The sequence below is a fragment of the Micromys minutus genome, assembly GCF_963924665.1.
Source record: "Micromys minutus genome assembly, chromosome: 1".
Classification (NCBI taxonomy): Eukaryota; Metazoa; Chordata; class Mammalia; order Rodentia; family Muridae; genus Micromys; species Micromys minutus.
In genome coordinates, this window is record NC_137969.1 from 70608605 (window position 1) to 70620497 (window position 11893).

Sequence of the window (11893 nt, forward strand, 5' to 3'; positions counted from 1 at the left end):
AGGTTTTGTTATTTAACCCTTGCTAGCCTTGAACTTCTAGCAATCTTTTTTACCTTACTGCTCTCTGAATGCCAGAATTATAGTAGTGTACCAACACACTTTTTTTTTTTACATTTCATTTCTTATATAGTGTGAAATAAAAATCTTAGTTTTCCTCCAGACATTGTGCCTGATTCTTTTATTATTAAGAATCCTTCTGGGTAGCTGGAGAAATAGCTTAGCAGTTTGTCTGTGTACTGCTCTCACAGAAAACCCACGTTCAGGTCCCAGCGCCCACATTAGGTGGTCTACAAAGGCTAGTTATTACAGTTCCAGGCAATCTGATGCTCCCCACCCCCACCCCCAGGAGAGGCTGTTACATTTTCCCACAATCACCTAAAGATTTCAGGATATATCTAAATTGACATTATCAACAAATTGGCTAGTCAGGTATTAATAATGTATCTAAAATATAGAATAAAAGGAAGTTGTTGTTGTTGAAACAGGATCTCTTGTAAACTTTAATTTGCTATGCAGTCAGAACTGGTCTTGAACTTCTAATTTTCCCGACTGCATGTTCTAACTGCTGTGATTATAAGTATGTACTGTCATGTTCAACATAAAGTTCTATGTGTGCATTTTTGTAAGCGTGTATGAGATTTGTACTAGTTTATGAAGTGCATTCCTTTGTTTATTTTAATTTTACTTGTAGGAGTAATTCTCCTACACATAAGTCTGTGAACCACATGTGTGCCTGTTGCCCACAGATGCCAGAAGAAGACATCAGATGCCCTGGGACTAAAGTTACAGATGGTTGTGAACCTCCATGTGGGTGCTCACACCCATTTCTCCATCCCTTAAACTATACTCCCTTAGGCAAGACAAGAAACACTTTTAAGAACCTGACCCTTAATAAGTTAGTTGTATGTTACAATATGCACAACTAAATGTATAACCATAAAGGTTACTATACACTGTCTACTGTCTCTTACTTGATTCTTACTTGATTCCTATGAGGATTTGGAAATGAAAAAAAAAAAAATTCTCACGGAAGGTCTGGGATTGTGCAAGGGGGCTAGAATGGGCCCTTGTATTGATGAAGTGCATAACAAGCTTACTAAAGTTAAGTATGCATTCTGGGCCAGACAGCCAGTGAGTAAGTGTCATGCTTTAGAATCCAGGGCTTGGTAAAGAATGTAAAGAATTTACATTCCACACATGTAAATGCAGGACCTGTCACAGATTAGGACCTAGTACAAGCTCACTGGATAGTTTTAACTCATAAATGTGCCTGTGAGCCTATTTCAGAGTTCTCTCTATTATTCTACATGGGCCAATACCATAAAATCAAACCTGACAATGGAAACCAGCTAATGAGGAAGAAACGTAGCCTGGGGATGAAAGAAGAGAAAGGGATTCCTATGAGGATTTGAAAATGCAAAACAGAGGCAGCGGCTCCTGGAAATGTCAGTGTTTATTAAACATTTAAGGACATTTGGAGATGGTAGGAGAAATGTACAGAGTGTAGAAAAGTCCTAACAGTCCCCTGTGCCTGGGAGTGCAACCACTTCCTTTCCTTCCTGTTCTCGGTGGATTTTCCTGTTCTCCTGACTGCTTATTTTGAAGACATTTCTTAATGCCCCCCACTGCACCCCTGACCTGTGAAGATCCATTTTTTTTTCTCTCTCTCCTTCCCTAAATCTCGGAGTCCCAGAACTGTGCTCCAGAGTGGTCAGAGGGCATCGATCATGTTCTGCTTGCCTGGCCGGCTCTCCAGTGAAGACTTGGTGGGAGTGGGGAACTGCAAAAACCACATGACGTCATTGGTCCTCGGTCATGGGGCCGTGGGCTCAGGTAAACAAACAAAAGAATGGATGAACAAATAAAAAATACTCAGCAACCTAAATAAACCCTGATGGAGTGTCTGATCTGCGTGATGTGGATTTGAGCCCGAGGATAAAGTGTAGATGGAGCTGGGCCCCCAGAAGGTAGGAGAGAGTAGGAAGGAAGCAGGAGATCAGCTGGGCGTGGGGGAGGGGATAGGAAGGCCAAGTGGCCCGGAGTTGGGCAGAGGCTATCAAGGTCCCTTTCTTCTCGGTGCCTGAGGGACAGACACCAAACACACAGTCCTTGGGGCGGGTGAGGAGTAGGGTTAGTCCCTAGGCTCCGGGAAAGCCGAGGGGTAAAGGTGAAGGAGAAATACACGACTTGGAAAGGGAGGATGGAATGAAACTTTACATCTCATTGGGAGGTAAGGGCAGGGCAGGGCTGAGGAGCAAGAGGAAAGCACCTAGACCCGGGAAAAAGAGGAGCCTAGGTCCCCTGCTCTGACAGGGCCCGGATGTGACGGTCACTTGTCCGAGTCCAGGCCCATCATGTTCTTGAGGGCGTTCTTGAGGCTGGTTCTACTGGGGGACTTGACTGCAGGCCGGAGCTCCGAGCTCTGCTCATCTTTGCGAAGCTCCATCTCGATGACCACCACCTGAGGGCCTTTGGAGGACCCCGTCGCAGACCCCCGACCCCCCGCCCGGCCCGCTAACCGCTATTTCTTATCCTTGCGAGAATCCCCCAGCCCTTTTTTCTTCTCACTGGCAGCTTTGGTGCTTCGGCTGTGGTCCAGCATGGCATACAGCACTGGCGTCTGCGGGGATTGCACACATCAGCCTTGGGCTCGGCCATGCCCACCCGTCCCTCACTGCTGTCCCGGACATCCCAGCGGTCTCCTCCCCAGGCTCAAGTCCCGCTAACCTGACGCCCGCGCTTCGAGGAGTCCTTCGAAGACTTGTGAAATCTCCCCTTCTCCATGGCACTGAGGGAAGAGAGGTTACAGCAGGATTGGGCTCACTGGAACCCAATACACTTATCTTCCTCTTCCCTTTGGCCCTCCCACCACTGAAGCAGTCTAGGGGATCCCGGATAAAGGTGGGGGAGTCAGGCTCCGCCCCTTACCTGAGCCTTCTCTGCAGGGCAGCCTGCCTGCGCAGCCAGCAGTACCGAATCAGGTAGAAGAGCAAGAGCAGCAACAGCACCACCCCGAGGATGCCCCCGATCACGGCTCCCAACACCACCCCATACCTAGTGGGCACTAGGAGAGGAGGGAGAAGAAATGCGCGGGTTGCGTGGGGGTAGGGAGCAGAAACCTGTATCTATATTGCTTCTCACTACACCTATTTCCAGTCATTGGAAATGTGAGAATTTTAGTCAGGCTGACTTCGCCATCTTTGGTGGCGGCGGTGGTGGGGGTCGTCTCACGTAGCCCAGGTTGGCCATTAAGCAGTCTTTGGCTACTTGCTATGTAGCTAAATATGACCTTGAACTTCGGATCAGTCTGCTTCCGCCTTTAGAGTATTTGGACCACAGACAGACACATCATGTTTATCCACCCACCCCCCTCATCCCCAGGTTTGCTATATATCCCAGGCTGGTCCTGACTTCATTATTTGACCCAAGCAACCACTTCTTTGGCCTCCCCAAGCTGGGGTTAAAGGATTGCACCTCCAGTTTCTGAGGCTATTTGCCCTACTCACAGTGTACCAGCCCTCCCTGACACTTTCCTTGAACTGCCTCCCAGAACCCTGTCCCTTGTCCCTTCTCACACCTTTTTCAAAGACATAGAGCGTGACCTGAGATGTCTTGCCCACTATGTCCGGTGGATTTTTGACATCACATGTGAAAGTGCCGTTGTCGCTGTAGTCTAGGTTGTGTATGACAATGGAGCCATCCTTCCACCGAGGGTCCCCTACCCACTGGATGCGCTCTTTGAAGGTCCCCACCTCATCGATGTAAGGTTGTCCCTTGGCATAGTGGAAGATCTGTGAGGAATGAAAGAAAGGGTGTGAAAGAATCCTAGTGTGAAAAACTGCCAAAACTTGGCTCCAGACTTAGGGTCCCAGATCCTGACCTGTGGGAAGGAAGACAGGGCACACAGGTCCTAGGCAAGGTAACAAAGGCTGTTGCTTAGCTTTCTACAGTTGAGCTTATGGTTCATAAAACATTTCCCCTTTTGTAGCTCAGGTTCTCTTTTCTGTTGTTTGAAGTACCTATCTGTTGTCTAACCCCAGGTCACCCCCACCACACGGGCACTCACCGAAATGGCATCTCGACCCCCTTCAGGCTGGTAGCGCCAGGTAAAAGAGATGTCATCCGAGACCCACTCACTGGACCAGAAGGAGCAGTGCAGGGTCACCTGGGAGCCCACAGCACCATAGACTTCCCTGTCCGTGTAAACCACAATGGCCAGGGCTGGGGACAGCACTGCAAACAGAAGGAAATGAGATACGGGTCAGGGCCCAGAAAGTATAGAGAGGATATGAGACCAAACAGCAGGCAGGGGCTAAGGTACTGGTAAGGCCTTAGCGGAAAAAAAATATATATATATGTGTGTGTGTGTGTGTGTGTGTGTGTGTGTTGAGGCCTACCTCTGTCTGGACTTAGTTGGTGAATGTAATGCTGTATCTGCTCAAGGTCTCAGCATAAAGAATGTCCTTCAAGTTCATAGCTTTACCATTCTGGATGTAACTGACCCTGTCTTACCTCTTAAAGTTAAGTCAGCTCTGGTTAGTACTTGGATAGGAAATCTTTAGTGTAGAGGAAATCAAATCAGTGTGTCCAATTCTCATTTTCTGTTTTGGTCTCTTTTTCTTCCCTTTCTTTCTTTCTTTCTTTCTTTCTTTCTTTCTTCATTTCTTCCTTCCTTCCTTTCTTCATTTCTTTCTTTTGAGACAGTATTCCTATGTAATCCGAACTCTCCTAGAACTTACGGCCCTCCTGCCCCTGCCTTGGGAATGTTTGAATTACCACATGTGCCAACAACTGATATCTAACTTTTAAGCAATAAATTAGATATAGAGTTTTGAATATTTTAACTTAATTAAGATATACTGAGTTTCTTTGCTTTAAGACAGTCTTGCTATTTAGCCCTGGCTATCTTGGAACTTAATATGTAGACCAGGCTGGTCTGGGACTCACAGAGATCCACTTGTGGCTTCTCCTGAGTGCTGGGACTAAAATCATTCACCACTATCCAATGCATACATTCCTATAAAGGTTCAAATAATGCAGACAAAACTAACTTTGACACCAATTCCTTCCCTTAAGTCTCCACCCCAATAGAACCACCATTACCAGTTTTCCCTATGTATCAAATTCAATATAAATGCAATAAACTCAAGATGTATCTGTTCTTACAACAAATGGCTAAATTTGTTTTGGGGAGCTCTCTAAAATATAATGTATATACAATATTTTGCATTAAATTCTCCTTTTTGAATTAAGACATGTATTTGAGACAGCTTTCCATGCTGACTCATAGATATATATTGTACATAGAAATCAATTGTTAGCTGAACAGTAACTTCAAATTCTTGCAAGAAAAAGAAGGAGAAGAAGCAAGAGGAAGAAGAGGAGGGAGAGGAGGAGGAAGAGGAAGGAGAAAAAGAGGAGAAGAGGAAGAAGAAAAAATAATAAGAACGCTAGAAAATGTAAGTCCTCTTGCTGGGCACAATTGTCAAGCCTGCCTGCTGCACCCCAAGTTACCATTTAGTGTATTCTTGACTGGAGTCCAGGGGAAGAAGGACTTCATATCACTGTCTTGAGAAACTAGATATAGAAGAAGACCCCAAGTCCAGTACCCAGGTGACTGCGTGTGGACCTCTGTGGTCCAACCATCCTCACCCTCTTCTTGGTCATCTTGGCCCAGTGCCACCCACTTAGCCACCCACACAGGGAGAGGCATCCCAGGCAGCCTATGTGTGTGGGCTGGCTCTGGGGAGGAACAATTATAGACTTTTCTGTTATTTGGGAGGCAAGCAAACAAAGTCTCATTGTCTAGCTAGTGCTGGGGGGCTCATACACACCCAACTCCCCCTCATTGTCCTGAATCTCCCATCTTAGCACGCAGTGTCCTTTACTTACCTCCTGGGGATTCTGTCTTCCAGACTTCTTGGGAATCCCCAGTGTAACAAAGAGGGTTATTATTATTTTTTTTTTGTTGTTGTTGTTGTTCAGACTTCTATTCCTCCTATTATATCATCAATCTTTACTCTTCTCAACTCTGCTCAGTGGTTCTAGGATTGGGAGAGAGCTCTTTTCTCCCTAGACTCCATAGCCCCTCGTTTCCTTTACCAAAGCTTTCTCCAACTCCCTATCTTCAACGTTGCTTTGGGATATCACAGAATAGCCCAATATAAGCCAGAAAAAAGTTTGGGGTTTATAACCCAAGGAGTTGACCTTGACCAAGGAAAGAAATTTGGATTTTCTAACTGTTCCTCTCTCCAGTTGCTGATCCTCACCCTTACTCCATCATGCCTGCTGCTTATACAGGATGCAAGGCACTATTTGGAAGGCTCTATTTAGCTAACTTTGCTTTGATGTTCTCTCGCTTCCTCAACATCTGCCAAAGGTAAGGTAAAGAAGTTGGCCAGTTTTAAAAGATGGCTTTACTGGGTGGGACAAGAATCCTAGGATTCACTAACATTATAGATGAGAGGCCACAGGCAGAAATTCCATCTAAGAAGCTGAGACCATAGAGTGAACTCATTAGTCAATTCATACTCCCTGCTGTTTCTCTTCTAGGTAATCAAGGTTGGGTACCTCTTGTACTGCCAGGGGGTGAAAGGGGTCCAGAACCCAGGGTTTGATCCTGCTCTTCCTACTCTCTTTTCGCTTCCTGACAGGCATGGATCTGGGAGTCACTGACTAGTTTTCTATTTGGGTGCTAAGAGAGCTCGCTATCATCTCTTTTACTATGTCTCTTTGGGAAATACCTTTCCTGTTCCCCTTAAATGACCTATACCTTCCCTCCCCGAACCTAAACATAAAGTCTTCTTGCTCTCCCTGGCTGGCTCTTAGCAGTGAAGAGTGTGAGGATGGGGGAGTTGCTGAGAGACCACCGAATCTCAGGTTTCTGGGACTTGGTGGCTCTACTTACCCAAAGAAGAGAAGAGGAGGGCAGCCAGGATAGGGCTGGGGCTGGATGAGGGAGCCCCGGGAGCCATAGCTGGGGTAGGGGCAAGGGCCCAGAGTGTCTGTGGGGTGGAGAGAGCGGGGGACAAGGAACTGAGCTGTGTTTTCTGGAACCTGCTTAAAATCCCCTGGATCCTCAGCATGAGGGGGTTGTCCTGAGCCAGTGACCAATTGCAGCCTGGCATGTGCAATCAAGAGGTGGTGGGGAGGGTGGTAGGGGCATAGAGCAGAAGGGGCATTGTATACTCTGCGTGGAGGGGTGGGGGGACACATACCACCCCTTACACAGAGGGCTTTGTGTATACTGACCTCCCCCTACCCTAGGTTGGAATGTTAGGGTGGGGTGAGGCAGAGGGACAGAAAAAGGACATAGGCACACTTCTCTGAGGAATAGATAAGCTGGGAAACCTAAGTCCAAAAGGCCATGGCAAAGGATTCCTTCTTAGCCTCCTTGCCTGGGAGCCCTAGGACCTAGAGGCAAGTTTCTTTGAAAGCACTCCCAAATTAGGGTGTCTTGTTGTTCTGCTTACTACGGCAACCCTGTAGACTATAAAGTCCTCTGGGAACAACATTTTCCATCTCCTTGTATCCTGGGAGATTCTACGAGATTTTTCTCCAAGAAACTTCCAGGAAGCCCAGATTTTCCTCCCTTCTGTTAGGAAATCCTTTGATGCCTTATACATCTCAGCAGTTTAAATGATGCTTGGTGGCTATTTGGAAAGTTTGTGAATGTTCATATTAGAATGGTAATTCAGGTCTTTCTACAAGCTCAAGATCTAGTTTGAGGAGGCAAAGGGGAGAGACGGGGACAAACTCATCAACTACCAATGCACAGAACACTGGAAATACCACTTAATGTAGGAAGTTCAGAGGAAAGAGGAGTCAGGGCTAGGAAGCAGTGTTATATGGGGTCTTTGAAGGAACAGCCATTTTGAAGAAAGGGAGAAAGGGAATGGAAGGGATGATGGCTAGATGGAACAGCAAAGGTTAAGAGCAGAGGTGAAACAGAGAGAGAGAGAGAGAGAGAGAGAGAGAGAGAGAGAGAGAGAGAGAGATTTGTGGAGCTCTGCATATTTTTAGAATAGATATGTGCAATCCATGTTTGATGTGGGGGCTATTAAAAGGGTACAGCAGGAAACAAGTCTGAAGAGGAGGCTTGAAGGTCTCTAATGACAGACTAAGGAGAGTAAATTTAGTCTAGTATGCTGTAAGCATCTCCTGAGGAATTGTGGGGTAGAATTAGAGATGGGTAAGTCAACTGTGGTTTATGCCTCTCTTTCTAGTGCTTGGGAGGTGGAAGCAGGAAGCAGGAAGGTCAGGAGTCCAAAGCCAGCCTGGGCTATCAGACACCATCTCAACAAACAAGGGGAGATATTTAGAACGTCTACATGACCAGAGTTGAGGTTTTTATTTTTTTTATGACTTATTTGTTTTCATGTATAGTAAGTGCTTGCCTGTATGTATATATGTTTCGTGTTTGTGCCTGTGAGTTATAGAAGCCAGAAGAGGGGATCCGATCCCCTGGAACGGGAATGGTTGTGAATCCCCTTGTGGGTGTTAGGAGCGAACCAAGAACAGCAAGTGCTCTTAACCTTGAGCCATTTCCCTAGCCCCCAGTTTTCTGGTTTTTCTTTTTCTTCCCTCCCCACTACCACAAGTTATGCAGATAGCTGAGTTTTAAGACAAATCTAGCAAACAAAATCTTTCGAGGCATCCAGTTTCCTGTCTCCTTAGAATCATCTGAAATGACCATGTTTTTCACTGAAAGTGACACTCTCTCCTCTCCTCTCCATGGTTTGGATATTAGACCTTGCTTTATACTGCTTATTTTTAAAGAAACAGTTGATCAAGGGTTTGGCTTGCTTTGTGTGGTAGTGTATGTCTTTAATCCCAACCAAGACTCAGGAGAGAGAGGCAAACATACTCTGGGAGTTTGTGACCAGCCTGGTCAAGTAGTGAGCTCCTGGATAGTCAGGGCTATATAGAGAAACCGTCTCAAACAATAACATAAAAGGGTACAGCTTAATGTTTGAAGTCTGAATTTCTGCTTTCTTTCTTTAGATTTATTTTGCTTTATGTGGTCTACTGTTTTGCCTGTATGTATGTTTGTGTGTATGCATGTGTGTATGTGTGTATGTTGTGTGTGCGTATGTAGGTATGTATATATGTTTATTTGATTCCCCTCTGGTGCTGAAGTTATGTAGTTATAAGCCACTAGGTGGGTACTAGAAATTGAACTGGGTCCTCCGCAGGAACAGCAAGTACTAAGCCAATGAGTCATCTCTTCAGCCTCATGGACTGAATTTCAACGTGATTTATTTCCATCAGCTATAGTGTAGGTTACGGAGGTTGAGTGCAATGACCATTGTTATCTATCTATCTATCTATCTATCTATCTATCTATCTATCTATCTATGTGTAATGTATACACACACACACACACACACACACACACAGCTTTGGTTGGCCTGGAGCTGTGGTGACCAATTTTATCTGCCTTCTGAGTGCTGGGATTACATGCCATTGATGGCTACGCCCAGTGTAGTCTTGCTTATGAGACATTATAAGCATATCCATGTGAAGTCAATGGTCTCTTAATGCCTTCCATGCATCTCTGATCACAGTCCTTATGAGTTTCATGGTTAATGCCAGAATTCTGGTAGTGGAATACTAAATAGAGGCTTAATTATAAATTCCATGGACAAACCTGTCATAAGCAAATGTCTATAGGATGCTGTAAGCAATACCTCACCTCCTTCCACTTTCTCTTTAACTAGCCATTTCTCTTAGCTATACCTTTTTTTTTTTTCTGGAGGCTTGCAGATTCTCGCCCCACCTCCCCAGTCCCTGCTAGCCTCCAGCTTGCTAAGTAAACAGAGATGACCTTCAACTTCTGATTTTATTTACAGGACCTGAGTGCTGGGATTTTTGGTGTTCATTACTGTGTCTGGCTTTATGTAGTGCTGGGAGTAGAACCCAGGGCTTAGTACATACTAGGTAAGCGTTCTACCTGAACTATATCCCCAGGTTTAATACTTTTTTATATTTGTTTCTTTATTGACATTGCTAAGGCTATAACATTATTCAAGTGGATAGGCCAATGTATTCTTGTATCTTTGAATCTCCTGTAGGACTTTCACAGATTGGCAAAAAGCCAATAAACAGTACATATATGTTAAATAAAATTATTCAAGTGTAATGGGACTGGAAAGAGGGCGCACTAGTTGAAAAGACTAGCCGTTCTTCCAGAGCATAGAGATTGATTCCCATCACCCCCGTGGCAGCTCACAGGTCCCTAACTCCAGTTCCAGGGGAACTGGCATCCTCTTCTGGCCTCTCCGAGCACCAAGCACGCGTGGTGCACAGCCTCTTTTTAAAAAGGAGCTAAATTAAGGAGGCATTTGTTACATTTTATTCTTATTTCTGTTTTTGAAATGCCGGTTATGTAGCCCAGGTTACCTGGAACTCAGCATGTTGCTGAGGCCGAGGATGAACTTGAACACCTGATCCACTAGGTACTAGGATTGCAGGTGTGTCACCAAGCTGGGTTAGAGAGGGTTAGAGCAATGGCTGGGGTGGGGGAACTCTGGAGCAGAAAGCTGTATTTACTAGAACAGCTTTCTACTGATTGACCTGCTTATGAAACTTTTAAAAGCTGGGTTTTTTTTAATGTCGTTTTGTTTTTCCTGTCTCTGGAGAGTAACTCCAAACTCACAATCCTCTTACCTCAAGCTCCTAAGCCTCCTGACTATAGGAACTATAGGCCCAGCCACTGCTCTGCTCCTAGCAGGAAACTTACTTTTTAAGGCAGCCGGCACTGAATTGTGTTACACCCATCTTGAAGATTAAGAAATGCTGCAAAAGAGATTCTTGTACTGCATAGAGGGGTTGGACGAGAGAACCCCTTAGGTCCCTTTTAGTCCAGAAAGTCTACAAAGTGCTTTCTTTGTCTAGCATTACAGAAATGCAAAATAATATTATTCATTTGATGAGGGGGAAAAGGCGAATTTGTGCTATTTAAATCCTGAAAGGAAAAAAGGCAGGAGAGTGCTAAATATAAATGGAATCTGAATATTAATTAATACAATCAAAAGACATTTGCTACAGAATAAGAGTTGCTCTGGGCTGCCCCCTTTATTCTTTTTCCTTCTGCCTTGCCACCCCTCAACGCCCAGGGTCAGGAACTTTGACATTCTATTTCATTTCTTTCTCTCCTGTTCACTATCTTTTCTTGGTTGAGAGCACTCTGCAACCGATTTCTGTACTTGGATTCCTGAAAACCGTGGATATACAGTATATATAAATCAAAGTGGGTTCTCCTCCATGCCCCTAGGTTCTTGTGACTGTGGGTGTCACCCACACATCGCTGAAGAAGAAACAAAAGAACATTGTCTTTGGCCAGTGGGAGTTTGGTGGAATTGCTAGGCCTAAAGGAGGTAGTCAGAAAGGATGTGATAGTGGAAGTCCCTCTTACACTCCCTACTGCCCAAATTGGGGTACAGTGTGCTTATCTTGCTGGGGATATATATGGCTTAAAGGTACAGTGCTTGCCTAACATCTCTATAGAGCTGAAGAACCATGAGGAGGCACCAAGTTCAGAGGAAAGCCAAAGTAGCTTTTTCCGTAGGACAACTTGGAAGGAGGGGGTTGAAGTGGGCCTCTGAAATCCTCAGGGAATAAACTGGCGAAGCCGCTCTCTGGTAGAGCGAGCCCTACAAAATAAACACTCAGACAGGTAAATGCACTAACTTTAACCACTTGGCGATTATGTCAAAACTTTGACAAACGACGCTAGGAACTGACGTGAGAAAGGAAAACCGAAGAGACCAAAAAAAAAAAAAAAAAAAAAAACAAGTAAACGAAAAACAAAACAAAGCAAAACAAAAAAAGCACCATCTGAACTGATGATCCCGGAGGAGGTTCCAGCCTAAAAATCCTGGTGTCACATGAC

At 45.1% G+C, this 11893-nt stretch overlaps 1 protein-coding gene across 1 annotated transcript; it reads right to left on the reverse strand.

Annotated features, from left to right (window-relative positions):
• Window positions 1–1435: 1435 nt before the first annotated feature.
• On the reverse strand, window positions 1436–7039 carry MPZ (myelin protein zero). Its single transcript, XM_080933678.1, has 6 exons — window positions 6908–7039; window positions 4067–4233; window positions 3578–3791; window positions 2929–3064; window positions 2728–2788; window positions 1436–2620 (listed from the first exon to the last, which is right to left on the reverse strand). The coding sequence occupies exons 1-6, from the start codon at window positions 6972–6974 to the stop codon at window positions 2522–2524; spliced, it is 744 nt and encodes a 247-aa protein (XP_080789804.1). The 5' UTR covers window positions 6975–7039; the 3' UTR covers window positions 1436–2521.
• Between the last annotated feature and the right edge of the window lie 4854 nt (window positions 7040–11893).

What these genes read in the sequence shown, in the direction of transcription:
- MPZ (XM_080933678.1), bottom strand. Translation starts at nt 6,974, where the DNA reads ATGGCTCCCGGGGCTCCCTCATCCAGCCCCAGCCCTATCCTGGCTGCC. An exon ending in CCTCCTCTTCTCTTCTTTGG is followed by an intron (nt 4,234 to 6,907) that starts GTAAGTAGAGCC and finishes TTCTGTTTGCAG; the next exon opens with TGCTGTCCCCAGCCCTGGCC. An exon ending in GCCCTGCAGAGAAGGCTCAG is followed by an intron (nt 2,789 to 2,928) that starts GTAAGGGGCGGA and finishes CTCTTCCCTCAG; the next exon opens with TGCCATGGAGAAGGGGAGAT.